The following is a 16341-nucleotide window of genomic DNA, read 5'->3' on the forward strand; positions in this document are numbered from 1 at the left end:
CGCCGTAAACGTTTCTTCCGAAAAGCAACTAACATTGACAGTATTAAAGAAGCTGGATGGTCAAAATATATTCAATTTTTCAATATATAATTTGTTTAGCCATATTTAGTAAAGAAACCATCCATATATTTTACTTTTTTTTGATATGGACATTTATTTATACACAGTACCGATCAGGCCCAACTTTACGCCAGATCGAACCCCAACTTTACCTCAGGGTTTACTTGTGGTTTACTCTGGGTCTGATTTTTTTAAAAAGTTGGGTCCACTCGGGGTCTACTTTGCGATTACTGGTGGGTTGCTTGAGGTTTACTCGGGAATGCGTTTTTGGGTCAACCGTTCGCACTGAATTGTGAAGCAGACCCGTATTTTTATCTTTAGTTACCATCTTACTGCCTGTAATTCCTACCAATTGTATTTTCCGAATACACATGTACATGCAGCTTCTGCTTTCAGGGGTATACTTCTGATCGGGAGATACTCTCTGTGTCCTCTCTGGGTTTACTTTGGGTCCACTCTAGTAAACACGGACTAAACCTAGTGCATGCCGTTAAAGTAAACCAAGGGTTAGGTTGGGGTTAATTTCTGTTGGATTAGGTCTGATCGGTAATGTAATTATATACTAGAGCTCTTCTCTTAATGGAGATCAATACAGTCAAAAGATGGCCACGAACATCAAAACTTTTTAAAAAGTGATATTTCATTTTTGCAACTATATCATCGGACGGATTGCTTATATGCCATCAAAAAAGTTTGTTAATGCCTAGATCACTGAAAACTTGGATATACAAACTCTCCCATTCCAGTGAAATCCAGATCAACAGGTTTTCTATTCCAATGAATATAGACAAATCATTGACAACATAACATCTGCATGTTCAAAGACTTTGCACTGAAGAAACACTCCTGCTCCTTCTGAGACCATTTACAGCCCCCTGTTGTTGTCGTTGTTAAACGCAAAACTCAGCTTGTCATCATAACGCGCGGGTGCTACTCCCTTGCTCGAATTATGGGAAATGAATCTAATGTATCTTTTTTCTTCTAATCTACAGGTTTACCTTACCTAAATAAAAATTATATCGTTATAACGTTACTTTTTTTTATCATTATGATGTAATATTTAGCCAGTCGTTCATTCACACATACATTCATTTATAGATTTAGTTGTTCACTCACTCTTTGCTACCTGTACCTCTTTACGGGTCGTGTTTCAGGGGTACATTTATTAGTGTTCTGTCGTGTGATTGTGTATAATTAATGTGGTCATCCATTTAAAATGATAAACAAAATGAGATTTTTATTCCGAAATCTTTATTATGCCCCCTTTGAAGAAGGGAGGGCATATTTCTTTGCTGTTGTCGGTCGGTCACAGTCTGTCCACCAACAGTTTCCGTTAATTTTCTTCGCAGATGATGAACATATTTGAAATGAAATTTAGTATACAGGTTTATCTAAATAATATCTAGACAATATGATAGAGCAATTTTCGACAGAGTTATTCCCCTTGGACTTAGAAATATTCCGGATATGTGCGGTTTACGTTCATTTCCTTTGTGGATGTTTCCAAAGTTTCACAACATCTCTTGTTTTGGTTTAAGGGGTTGTTGATGGTTATTGAGTAAGTCTGAGTTTTGAAGGGGTGTGGTCACGATTTTTGTCAAAAAAAATTTTTTTTTTCGATCTTAATTCTTACAATGTTTCAGTAGGGCAGTTTTATTAGGCAACCAAAAATTGAGTGTCATTTATTGAGTTATTAGCGAGTTATAGAGCTTAAAATTCTTTGCTATGAAAGCAAAAATTCTGTTTATATTTTGAATGTTGAAGTATAAGTTTCAGTTTTATACCTAAAATAAATGTGTTAAACGTTACAAACTGTTTATGTATGCTTAAAATGAATAAGAAGATTGACAAATCAGCTTGGAAAAGATGTTTAACTGGTATATTTACCCTATGTAAACAAAAACAGGGCACGAGCCTTGTTTACATGACAAAGAATTAAAGCCCTGTTTCTAGGTTATAACTGTACGACTGACTCTCAAATTTCATTTGATTATTGGAAATACATTCCTAAAGTATTGTAAATAATAAAAACGGACAGATAGAATTTGGCCAAAATCGTGACCATGCCCCTTAAACACATTGTTTATAATGTCTTGCACATATATAACAAGATTTCCACTCGCCCAAACCTCGATATTTAGACTTGCATGTACACCTTTTTTCGATCTCAATGCTAATTGTTTAATCTTTTATTAAATACATACACGACTTTTATATACATGTACGTTTCATCCATCCATTATGTTAATATCAATACTTTTAAAATTATTAGCGGAAGCTGCACGACGATTTAGCAATAGGTCAGCGGAAGAGCTCAAAATACTTAAAACACAAACCTTTTATGAATGTTAGGTTCGGAACATATTTGTTGGCATAAATTTGTTTAACATTTACCAAATCAAATCTTAAGGCTTTGATAGACTTGTGGCAAAACTATCATACAAATATATAAAAACGAGAAAAGCTGTCAATTTGACAGCAAATCGTTTTTGTTTTTAGTTTAAAGTATCCATAATCCATTTGTCATTCCTGAATTGAGAAACATTTTTTATCCAGAAGAATGGGGGATTTTTATGTAATATGTTTGCCAAATTGATGAAGATCAAGGCGATATTATTTATCGATTTAAAAAAAAAAATTAAAATGTAAATTTCTGAGTAAAGAACAATTGCTCTGCAAAACAACAACTTTTTATCTTGAACACTTTTGGAGGAGTTATCCATACAACATGAGTTCCCTTTTGCCATCCGCCTGCCCGATTTATCGCCATTATCACCATTTCAATTACCGATTTTTTTTTTTTTTTGGGGGGGGGACTCGCTTTAAAAGTCCACAACGTTTTAGAGTAATATTTGAAATCTTGAATTTTCAAACAAATGAGTAACTAAAAAAATCAGTTATAGTGCCAATTGATCTCGAAAAAAGTGTGCAGCTTAAATTACATTAGTTTTTTATTTCTTTATTCAGTCTGATCACTATGGATCATAAAAAAAAAAGTGATGATACTGTTACTTATTCTTAAATACTTGCAACATATATTTACTAGCTAAAATTGCATTTTATGTGCAAAAAGGCCAAATCAAAATGCGCCACAGCTCAGAGAGAAAAAATATTGACCCCTTTTTCCTTTACTTTTTTGAAGTATGTTTTATTTACATGTTTACTTCCAAAGAAGTTCGTGAAACAACCATATTAAGGAGAGAAACACATTAAGCAGACTAATTTACACATCGAGGTTTTTTTTTTCAGATGGCGTTAGACAGTTTGTTGTAGTCACATCCATTGACAAATTAGGAGTCCCTAATAGCGACATGAAAAATGCATACAGATATCCACGTGTTTACGAGTATTGCAAAAAAGTGTCCGAGGCTTTCGGTGTAGATCTACTTCATGTCATTCCGGTGTCAAATTATTTTGATGAAGTGGTTCCAAACGACGCCAAAAATGCCATGTCTCTCTTTAACCTTTGGCGTGTCTTTATTTCTACAAAAGAATATATTGAACGACGATGGGTCAAGGAAGAAACTATCATGATTTCACAAGAGTGGTCATGCAAAAAGAACAATGTTTGAGAAACTTCATGTCAACTGTTGAAAAAGATCATTGACAATGAATTATTTCTGGGGTTTTGTTTGTATATTTATTTATGTTGACGTTTTATCGATATCAATGTTTGAAAATTTTGAAATATCCAAATTTGTTCATTTTTTAAAATTAATTTGTGGTTTTTTGTGTGTGTGTTTTACGTGTGCACCACAGTTATAGTTACAGTTATATTACAGTTACACGTCAATATGTTGAAAGATTTAATGGTTAACTTGATGTTTTTACAGATTAAAAAAATGATTGCATTATGCATTATTAAATTAGAAAGAGAAATATTTTCCCATCTATTAGATAGATTATATCACACATTCTTTACTCATAATTTTTTGTCTGTTTGAGTGTATATTGAATATTCATTATGATTATAAATATATTACTCTGTATCCTTTGTGATTTAAAAACAACGAGAGATGGGGTGTCCTTTTTATAATGTGTGAAAAGTACTTCTAACTTCCTTTAAATATTGACGTCGTTTGATGTCCATGTATTGTATACTGACATGATGTATTTTTGTGAAAATTGTAATAAAAATTTTGAGAATTTTATTTATTTGAAATGTTAATCATATCTATGCATGCAATTTAAAACTCTAAGTGATATGACCAGTAAGTGTTTAGGTAGTAAGTTTAATGTTCAAAGTTTTCGATAAAAGATCTTATTTGAAAACAAAAGAACTTGTTTTCAGGAACTTGTAATTTCGAATGTTTATGTAAATCACATTAAAATCAGGTGTTTTAAACGTTCATTTCTTTTAACCATAAGCGGTAACAATGTGCTTACAATAGGTTTTTTGTGCTCATTTACCGAACGCGAGGTTAATGCCCTTAAACTCAGAATGTACATCTTTTGACTTATCAAAGCCGTTTTGATCACTTCAATATACATCACAAAAGAGGAATCCGCAAGCAACACATTAGCTGCAACAATTGATTCCTCTGCTATTTTTTGCAAAGAGTATACTTTTTAACGCGTCCGTCAGTTATAATAAGTAATTCAGTCGTTTAGTGCTGTTATCGATTTCGTTTTATAGGAGAGTTTGGACCTTTTGAATTTTGACTATATATTGAATTTAGTATTGAACAGATTGTTAGCGCAATTCCTTTCAAACCGCTGCAAGGATTTCGGGAATCTGTGCAGGCATATAGTACACAAGGTGTATAAGTGAATGTTTCAAGGAAATCGTGAATGTTACATGTATTAGGAACTCTGATGCAATTATCTTTTTCGGACTTTCGGTCTTTTGAACTTTTATTTTAGCCATGTATTTAAAATAGTATTGAGACGTTTGCAAACATAACTCTTCTTAAACGATTGCACGAAATTTGTAAAACATAGTATTTTTAATTCAATGTGCATGTTGCCTATACATTCAGATTTCAATGTTTTTTCTGGTAATAATTGCAGTGTTGAATGCATTAGTACCGTATCATCTGTACGATCAAGTCCCTAGCTCTGTTCTTCATCTTTGTTTACTGGAACACTGGCCGAGCCAAGAGGGGACTAAATGACTGACATTATATAAATAGTGCCTGTTTGGGAGGGTAACAGTTGAAATTGACACCCCGAGAAACCGAAGCGAGGCGGAGCTTGACAATGGTTTTCGAGGGGTGTCCATTCCAACTGTTATCCTCCCAAACAGGCACCATTTATTTTATTATACTGAATGTCTGAATTTTAAAGAAAACTTTACTGCTTTTATATAAGAATAACGTGAATTCTACAGCGAACCGTACGCGCATAATTTTCGCGCATGTAACAATTTGTAATGTTACCCCTTGCTAAGTGCGTTGCTAACCCTGAGGGTAATAGAACGGATTATGAACTGCGTCTTAACCAATCAGATTTCAGTATTTAACATGAACGTATAACAAATCGCATTGTTAATTTTTCATTGATTTGTTTTTTATCGTTAAAGAAGCAAATGTACAGCAATTTACAGAAATTTCTGTAATGCATGATTTAATTTAAAAAGAAGAATTCTCTTTTTTTTTTACAGTATCACATTGTACGAAAACCTTGTCTTGGATCAGGTAAATCTTTCTGTGTGTGTTTATAATATAATCACAAACTACGTTAAAAATGATAAAAAGTTCAGAATTTGGATTTAATTTTCTGACCATTGGAAGATTTATACTAGCTATAAGGATTCATAAGAAAGAATAGGGGAAGGGAACTAACTATGTTGAATGTTATAAATTGACAGTACACCTTTTTTTTAAAACGACAATTTAGCACTTCTTCTAATATGTTTTTTTTCAAATATGAATTAATTGTTATATAATTATATTAGACCATCAATGTTTATCCAGTTCATTCAAATTGTTATAAACTGTTAAATCTAAACATCCTAGTTTTGAGCCATACATTTTATAAAATTATAATCATATCGTTAAAAGAAATATTATTGATAAAGGATGAAATCCTATTGACATTTCTTCAAAAATTGTTTTATGATTAGCTACAATATGTTTCTTAGTTATTCTCTGATGATCATTTATTCAATCTGATTGGTTTTGATATATTCAAGAATATATCCGTTAACGTTTACTTCTTAGTAATAAAACTCGAAATAAAAGAAATCGTTATTTAATGATTTAGTTTGTTGATTCATAAGTTTACTATATTTTACAAAATAGTGAGCTACATCTTATTGCATAAAATGTGCCGAAGTTCAATAAATAGTTTATTCCAGTATGCGTATTGTAAAAAATGCAATCGTGTTCTTTTATCAAAATAAGCTGCACTGAAAGGTGAAAGTATGTCACACTTAAAACACATTCAAAATATTTAATTTTATTATCTTTGCTTTATATTTGCTATTCTCTGTTTCCTTTTACTTCGTCTTAAATATCTACAGAGCTTCTTTTTGCCAATAGTCCTCTTTGTACGATTTTCGGCTTGATTCTCTTCTGTATTACAGATAACCGAGTTTTTTATAATCATAAGCATGTCTTACGTATTATTAATTTTTTAGTTTACATGTAAAAAAAAGAAGGGTATATTGCTCACAGACTTGTAAACTACATGCAAATGATAAGCCACTTTATATACATGAACAGGCCACCAGGACATTTATATTTGACAACTCATTATCAATCTTTTCAACTAGCCAGTTCAAAATTGTAGTTTTATAATTTTAAATTTCTATTGTCATTTAATTTTGCTTTACAATACTAATTTGGTTTGGAAGGTTTAAAGCATTACTATAGAATCATTATATTTCGTAGTGGCTCAATTTTTGTGGAATTCACGGGCACCGCTAACCCACGAATTACATTCTCCACGTATAAAGAAATTAGGACTGTAAAGTCATATTTCCTTTTGTAAGTACCCAAGAATACACAACATTACGTCCCAACGAACCACAGTTTACACATCCCTGTGCTGTTCGTAAGTGCAACATAGCTTGTAAAAAGTCACAAAGAACATCTTTTCTTCTTCACTCCTTTAAGTCTAATATTTGCAATACCATAAGATAATGCTCTGATCGGCCGGCCTACCCATAAATGGTCTTAAAAAGTCGACATTTATATATATTTATATATATATATATATATATATATATATATATATATATATATATATATATATATATATATATATATATATATATATATATATATATATATATTTATATAACTTAGATATTGAAAAAATGTCCAAATAAGCCAGGAATAGGTTTAATATTTTTTTATTAAAATCTAATTTTGAATTTAAAAAAATCCAAAGACATAAACTTACACAAACAAAGTAAGTTATTTGCAAATTTTTGCATATCCATTGTTCTTTCCCACTGTAAGTCCATAAGAAGGAACTGCATTTATCTTTCTATAACCGCAATTGCTCTGTCTGTATACTATGACGTCATAAAGGAGAGACGTCATATACTTTTCCATGACGTTATAAATTTAAACCACTATACGATACATCATGTGTTTTTCTCCAACTCCATGAAATTGATGTATTTAATATTAAAACATTTCTAATAATAACATTTTGTAGGAATTACTGTTATAACATATCATTGATTCTGTTAACAAATCTATGCTAATTAAAAAGATACATTACAGTCTGAATGTTTATTTTTGATGCAATAGCTAAATGTCAAACTATGGGCGAATGCAGGGTATTTGCGAGTAGTAAAATTCAAATATAAGTAATAAACAACGATTATTTAGTGAACATGGCATTATGAATAGCAACAGCTCTGCTGGCATATTTTCCATTAAATATGCCAGCAGAGCAATTGCTATTCATAACGCCATGTTTACTAAATAGCGTTGTTTATTTCTTAAATAATCACAAAAAACAACAAAAAACATATATTTTGATTTCTATTTTCAAGAAAAGAAACGAACAATGAAATCAGCTTTATACAATCAAAATGAGTAAAATATATTTCAGAAATGAAAAAAATAAATTTAAGCAGATTATCCTTATTACTTTGAAGATAGTGTTTCCTCTGTAGTTGTGTTCAAATCTGGGGGAAAAAAGGAAAGATAAGTAAGTGTTAAGCGGTATTAAAATTCAAATGATTAGATATTAGTTTACCATTTCATATAAAAAAAAAATTAAGATGAAATATTTGTGAAAAGTTGATTATATTTATGCGTACAATCTAATCCTAGAAATGGCGGTCCGCAATAGGATCCAGCAGTCCCATCTGGACAGCCTGTACGAAGGAGTTTAGATAGTTTTAATGATTTTTCAAGATGTTATTTCTAATATAAATTACCTATAATTACTTGCAAATTGGTGTTTGCATTTAAAAAAAAATTTCTAACTTTATTTTTCCATTCATTTTACATGTTTGTCACTTAAAGTTTTCGTTTTCTCATTTAGATGGTTTATTCTAAAAGTAAACTTAGATTTTTCCGTTCATCGTGCATGTATGTATTATATTTCTCCTTTATTTTTTGGTACTTATTTTGTTGAATTTTAGAACAAAAGAAGTGAAATCATCGTCATAAGTCTGATCACTAAAATTGTATTTACATTACTACACATACATGCAAAATTAAGTCAATCAAATGCGATGAAAAAACTAATTGTTAAAAAGCGAAAATACTATTCAGAAAGTTTACCTCCGTTGCAATGGATGAGACAATCACGTCGAGAAAGAAAGTTATTGCCAGTGCCCCCACATCCCCCATAAATAAAGGTTTCACAGCTGTATGTGTCTTTGTTGAACCCCCACCTTGTCAGGGTAGAGTCACATGGTCCTTGGTTAGTGGGTAGCCGACATCGAGCTTTGAATGTAAAAGTACAATATTGTTATCTCAGTCCACCTTTAAAACTATAGTTTACTTTGTTTTCATACTAGAATACAAATAGATTAAAGAGGATAAAATGGCTTTTTAAAGAGAAACTAGATATATATGTGTTTGTTTCAGACGAAACAATAGAGTATGAGAAAAACAAATTAGAACTTACGCGGAGTGATACCAGATGTAATAACCTAAAACAGGAAAATACATTCAAACGTAAAAAGAGGGATAACTCTCATTTTGTAAGTCATTAACAAGCAATAATGGAATATTTTAAATCGTGGCATTATACACGTTATGAACCGAATCTTACCCAAATCAATTATATTGAAAACTGCATAGCTATAATGATTTGGTTTTTTTGTAAAAGTTACCTTTTTATCTATAAAATTCCCCATTTTCTTTATCTATTTCAGAACAAACAGTATGGTAATGCCTGATCTATGTTGACAAGAATATATTAAGTATTACTTACAAAAAGAACGAGAAAGTACATCAATCGGATCCCTGCGTTCATATGCATGTCTGAAGAAGTTTATGTCTTATGTGCACAGGAGATTATGTGTAACTTAAACTGCATGTCTTGAGTTTCTTATATAGTGAGCATATATAATTAATAGGTTTAACGTGTGTTTGTGGATTGCAGACTTCCTTATATGAAAAAAAATAGCGGTTGTTGAGGCTTAGAACTAAATCCTTGTTACTGATTAACATAAACGGACCTTCTTGTTATTGTTTTATATGTTTATGGAGATTCTTCAAAGAACGCAAATACTAATGCGCCATAATTATTCATCAATAATAATCACATTATATCCATACTTCCGTTTAAAGGGAATCTAATATTAAACTGAATCCGTGTTATTAATCAATTTATGTTATTAATATTTTAAGTATTTATGATATGTGCAAGACAACGCCATTCTCAATAATTATTTAAAAGTTTATCCTGGAAACAAACTGTTTATCAAAAGAATTTAAATCAACTGCTATTTAAGAAAACACAAATATTTTAATGTTTTAACGTATTTTCTTCTATTGTTTTTCCATTTGCCATAAAAAGTATAGTTCATATGTGTTTAATAAAAATGTCAAAAAAGAAGGCAAGGTAGGAATTTCATTTTGACAGTTGCAAGTTTTTTTTAGCTATCAATCAACTGAAAACAGGAAAAGTTACACTTCTTACCGACATTTGATGAATTGTTGAATCTGATTGGTCGACCTACTGCCGATTCGGTCTCTGATTGGTTAGCACTAGAAAACTGTAAAAGATAGCATTGTGTGTTAATGTAATGGAAACTTACGAAAATCAGTAATTACATAAATACTGTTTAAACTACATTTGCTAGTTATATATAACCCCTTTACTCCCGTTTTGCCAAAAACAAACAATAATATAGAATGTTTGTAGCATATCATCAAAGAAATTTAAAGTCTAAGTTTACCGATGCCAAAGTTTGTTCGTTACTATTGTGTTAATAGAAGCAAAGTCTAAAAAAAAAAAAAAATTGAAAATAATTAGCTAAATAAAATTTCCCATGAAGTCTATTTCTTGATAACTGTAAGGTGCGTGAATTGCTAAGAATGTATTTTTATGGAAAATTAAAAACAAATAATAAAGTTAAAGAAATAAGTTTCATATTAAAGAAATTAAAACAAGCAGTGAATTACATGTTACAAATCGGGGTTTGGAAAAATATAAAAGGAAAATAAACAAAAAGGTTATTCGCTATTGTTATGTAAATAAAGTAAATTATATAAAGAGATATTCAATTTTAAAAAAAATCATTAGCTTAACGGAATTTCCGTTTAATTCTAATGCATTTCATTTGTCAAACTGAATTGACCGGTATTTATTATTTTTATAATAATACAATTAATTTATAATACAATTTTATTAAGGAAAAAGATGTTTAAAAAAATAATAAATTTTACATTGAAATTAATTCTAGAGCTAAAAAAGTGGTAACAATTTGTTTTTAATGTTTATCTCAAAATGCATACGAGTAAGTGTATTTTGTCCCAAGTTTCTGCTTCAACCACTTTTTGCTCGATGTGAAGGTAATTATAAATATATCAAGCTATGTTTATCCATTAGAAGTGTCTGTTTTAAATTGCGTCCGCTATCGATTAAGGTTTTAATACACAACCCATAATAGCCAATGTGCTTTTTGTTTAGAGATTAAGACTACTTGTTATTTACATTTACCTGTTAATTTATTGAATTTACATTCACAATCAAAGCACCTCGACTTATAAGTTTATATAATTAATAGGCATGATATTATACGTACTAAATTTCAAAGCCATGAGCGTTCATTTTGATGATCTCTAGTTGCTTGTTTGCGTATTCCGTGCGGTAAGCAAATGGAGCGAATTTAAAAGACAAGTTCATGTATACTTTTTATTTTCTGTTAATTTCTATGTCCGATCTGTTGTTGCTGTTTTTAAATCCTAAGAAATTTAGGATTTTAGCAATAAACGTTTCTTTATAATATCTTTAGATTTTCTTATTTTTAAATGTACATTTTATCTTAAAATACAAGTAGTACATATCAATACATCAGGAAATGAAAAAAGTTAAGATGGATGTCAAATATTTTGCAAACAACCATCTAACCTTCCGTTTATGATTTAATACATGTAATCTGTAAATTTTATTGATTTTATTTTCGAAGTATTGTTGAGACGATTGTAAAATTCATCCGCTTGACTTTATACATTGTGCAGCGTTATGGGTTGACAACAAAATGACCTTTTTAATTGCGACTCACAGCACAAGTTAATTTGATCTTAATCCATGGCCAGATAAGAGGAATAAGCCTAATGTTTTTCACCTTTACTCTATGTTTACTCATGCGGAGAATTGCCTCATCTGTAACCTGTATATACTGGCCAAAATTTCTAACGCCTTGCTTTTATTTATTTTGTTTATTATTTACAAAAATTCAAATCAATTTTTGATTCGTTGCATCTATCGACTGCTGTTCAAAATGCTCAACTGTTCCGGTCAAAAAATTGTAATCAAGTAAGTAATTACTCAAACATGACCGTTTTTGTTGAAAATCGTGCTCGATACGTTTCTCGGATACGTTTTTCAAAAGGACTCGATTAGATCGATTCTCTATCTTTAACTGATTGTTAAAAACATAAAAACAATTATGAAAAATGCAGTGCATGTCTGCCCAAGAACCTTCATGGACAGTCAGAGTGGTCCAAACAGAACGCGGTTCACAGTTTGTTTGTTTCCCTTCACAATATTTGCTGTTATATTTTTAACCTTTAAAAATGAAGTCCTAAACAATAAAACAGCTTTCTCTTGTTCATAGTTTTCATCACAGATCGCTATTTTTTTTTTACAGACACCACTTAATTATTCTAAGACTTGACCGGAAGTTCAATGCAACCGGAAGTGTTGAAGACTCAACATGAATGCCAAAAACGACATGGAACGACACGACAACAATACTAGGGCGTTAGAAAAGCGACGAAGACTGAACTATTAAGTTTTTGTGGGGGGTTTTATATAAAAAAAAAATCATGTTATCTTATTGTTCATAAATGAGATTAAATTTGTCTGAACAATTATCGCAGATAACTAGATTTATTGTTCTTTTATTAACTTCAATCATGCATTCATAAATTTGATTGAAGAGTTGATTTAAGTTTGATGTTCTGCCTAAAGACAAAATCACCCACAAAATACACTTTCGTATACACTAACATTTTAGGAAAAAAATTGATCTTATATGAAAATATTTTAGTATTTGTATACAGAGCACATAGTCTGTACGGGTTAAAGGGTTTAAAACCCAAAAAGTAGTTTTATTGTTTTAATTGTCAACAATACATGCTCAAATTGATGTTTAACCATATGAAAAGCACACCTTTAAGGCTAAAGTATACTTTTAAGGCACCAACAACGTGTGTGAACAACCCAAACCAAAGACCTTATGTGATGATGCAATGATATATTGCTATAATTCATGTCCATGTCTTCATATCATGATGTTTGCCCTCTCAACAATTGTTTGTTTAAAGATTCCATCGTTCAGGAGTCTTTTAAGTCTGCACGAAGTCTTCATATAAAACGATATACTAGTAATTGATAACTGATGATTGATCCACATTAACTAATGATTGATCCACAATAACTGATGATTTATCCACAATAACGGATGATTGATCCACATGCATTTTATAATCTTAAATTTTTGCTCCGTGTTATGTGTGGTCTTTGTCATTTTTGACAATTGATAATTGGGACGTACTATTTCAGCGTGAGCATAAACCTCAAAATTGCGGAAGTATCTATTTTTGTATCTAACTTAGAATAGGTAATTACAACAGAAACAGTAAAATACAATAACAAAGTTTAATCATAAAAATAACCTAGAACATATCCCAAATACACCGACAAACACACCTAAAAAAAAAAAAGAAACAAACGATCAAAACAATTATTCAAACCATATCAACAATCTTAATCAAAACTTCTAAGAGAATCTGGATTTATATATTTATATACATAAATATTTATTTATAACTTATAATAAATTAACTCTATAGTTTACCTTGAGGAATTTCTTCTTTAGTAACTGTACTTGAATTTCTTTTTGTAAAGGTTATGCGATGTCAACTTTTTCCAAGGGTAGTTTGTCTTGCCGAGGTATCCCCCATAGCCCAAACTTCTGTACCCTGAACTGTAATCATCCCCAAGGGAAACCAATCCATCGTCATCGTCCCCTGTCAGTCGATAACTTGGGTATCCCCCAGAGTAAAAAGGTTTGTACGGGTATTTACCATACGATCGTTTCAGATGGTACCAGGGTTTCTTTCCATAATAACCGCCGCTCTTTAGGTACCACGGTTTGTAGGATGAAGTATAGTATACACTCCTGTATGGTTTGTATGGGTAATACGGTTTATAAGAGGTGTAGTAGGAACCGCCTTTCTTATACCATTTACTGTGACGTTTGCGATACCACGACCCCGTGCTATAATCCCCTCGTCCACCGTACAAAGGAGATGTGTAGTCGTCGTCTCCTCCATACAAGGAATCAACGCCATAGTCTGTGCTAATGCCATTTCCGTAATAGCTTTTACTAGGTTTCCAAGAAGTTTTTTCTTTGTAGCCTTTGTAAATCTTTCCGATGTAGCCTTTATCATCATATCCCCCATTGTCCATGTCGTCATATTTGTCTTTACCGTTGTATTTGTCTCCACCATTCTTGTAGTCATATCCTCCTTTACCTTTTGATCCACTATTTCCGTTATAGCCATTGGGTCCATCATCTCCATTATAGTCGTCTTTTCCATTTGATCCACCATTGCCATTATAACCATTGCCATTTGATTTACCATAGTCATCGTATCCACCGTTTCCGCTACCTCCATTATAACCATTTCCATTTGATCCTCCATTGCCTTTTTTTCCTCCATTTCCATTTCCTCCATTATAACCGTTTGATCCACCATAGTCATCATATCCACCGTTTCCATTACCTCCATTATAACCATTACCATTATATTCATCTTTGCCGTTATATTCTCCATTTCCATTTCCTCCATTATAACCATTACCGTTTGATCCACCATAATCATCATATCCACCGTTTCCATTGCCTCCATTATAACCATTACCATTATATTTATCTTTGCCGTTATATTCTCCATTTCCATTTCCTCCATTATAGCCATTGCCATTTGATCCACCATTGCCATTATAGCCATTACCGTTTGTTCCACCATTGTCATCATATCCACCGTTTCCTCCATTGTAACCGTTGCCATTTGATCCTCCATTGCCGTTATAACCTCCATTTCCATTGCCTCCATTATAACCATTACCGTTTGATCCACCATAGTCATCATATCTACCGTTTCCGTTACCTCCATTGTAACCGTTACCATTATATTCATCTTTGCCGTTATATTTTCCATTTCCTCCATTGTAACCATTGCCATTTGATTTTCCATAATCATCATATCCACCGTTTCCGCTCCCTCCGTTGTAACCATTTCCATTTGATCCTCCATTTCCATTTCCTCCATTATAACCATTACCGTTTGATCCACCATAATCATCATATCCACCGTTTCCGCTCCCTCCGTTGTAGCCATTTCCATTTGATCCTCCATTTCCATTTCCTCCATTATAACCATTTGATCCACTATACTCATCATAACCACCGTTTTTGCTACCCCCGTTGTAACCATTGTCATCAGTATAGCCGTTACCGTTGCCATTTGATTTCCCGTTGCCGTTATAATCACCATATCCATTATCTTTTCCATTACCATTGGAATCGCCAAAGTAATTGTCATAATCGTATCCGCTTCCACCGTTATCGTTGTAACCATTTCCATTCATGCCATTCCCGTTTCCACCATTCTTATCGTACTTGCCACCATTACTGCCTTTCCCGTTACCGCCGTTGTAACCATCTAGTCCACCGTTTCCGCCTTTGCCATTGTATCCATCATCTCCGTTCCCGTACTTGTCCCCACCATTTCCATTAGACGAACCAACGTAAGAGTCGTCCTTACCATCAAAGTAGTAAGGTTCATATTTACCAGATTTGCCGTAATCGTCTTTGCCAGCATACCCTATTCCTTTGCCAGATTTGTATTCGAAAGGATTATAATCAAACTTGCTGTCGTATAAATGCCAATAGCTGCCTTTGTGTCCTCCCTTGATGCTATAATCATCATAGGTTTTCCAGTGACTACCTTTTTTACCACCTTTCTTCCAATAATAGCCTGCAGAAGATAGATCCACCACCCAAGCAACGAGGACTAAGAGACACACAAAGTAGGTCGCCATTTCTGAGGCACGTTTCTACAAAAATAGAATAAAAACAAAAATATAAATGTATGCATTACTGAAGAATTGTTTATTTATTCAATTATTGAGCTTACCTAGATTACTTCTTTAAAGCCATCATAACTTATTTTTTTTAATATGTCAAGTTCATCGTGTAGCTTTACAGTTAGTTACGATTATTCGTATATTAGAAAGGTCTTCCCGATTGATTTTATTAATAGACTCCCAAATGTAGTAATGATTTTAAAAAGTTTTTAAAAAGTATGAATAGAAACTCAAAAATGGAAATAATCCAATGAATAAACCCATCTATTAGGCAATTCTAAAGTAATGACTTTACGTTTTTAGTTAAGAAATATGTGATTGAATTTTTAAAACAAAAAAATCAGTTCTTAATATAAAGTCGTAATGGGCAATAGATGCACATTTATTTCATGCTGGTGTAAAATAATGATAAACTTAAGTGGTGCGACATATAGTTGTAAAACAGAAAAAAATGCAAAGATCACGTCACCTGATTAAAATTCTAACACAATTGTTATAATATTTTTGTGAGACACATGTCTGGGTTGTTTTCTTATA

The 16341-nt window shown here is 31.9% G+C and overlaps 1 protein-coding gene and 1 long non-coding RNA gene across 2 annotated transcripts; both read right to left on the reverse strand.

The window, feature by feature from the left end:
* Positions 1-8032: 8032 nt before the first annotated feature.
* Positions 8033-9124, reverse strand: LOC136273809 (uncharacterized). The gene is made up of 4 exons (XR_010712061.1): positions 9100-9124; positions 8751-8915; positions 8282-8338; positions 8033-8146 (listed from the first exon to the last, which is right to left on the reverse strand). It is a non-coding gene; the product is annotated as an uncharacterized lncRNA (long non-coding RNA).
* A 4400-nt stretch (positions 9125-13524) lies between these two features.
* LOC117687481 (uncharacterized) lies at positions 13525-15759 on the reverse strand. Its single transcript, XM_034464062.2, has one exon. The coding sequence runs from the start codon at positions 15757-15759 to the stop codon at positions 13525-13527; it is 2235 nt and encodes a 744-aa protein (XP_034319953.2).
* Between the last annotated feature and the right edge of the window lie 582 nt (positions 15760-16341).

This window comes from Magallana gigas, chromosome 1, assembly GCF_963853765.1.
Source record: "Magallana gigas chromosome 1, xbMagGiga1.1, whole genome shotgun sequence".
NCBI lineage: Eukaryota > Metazoa > Mollusca > Bivalvia > Ostreida > Ostreidae > Magallana > Magallana gigas.

Coding starts and splice junctions, on each gene's coding strand:
- LOC117687481 (XM_034464062.2), bottom strand. CDS start 15,759: ATGGCGACCTACTTTGTGTGTCTCTTAGTCCTCGTTGCTTGGGTGGTG.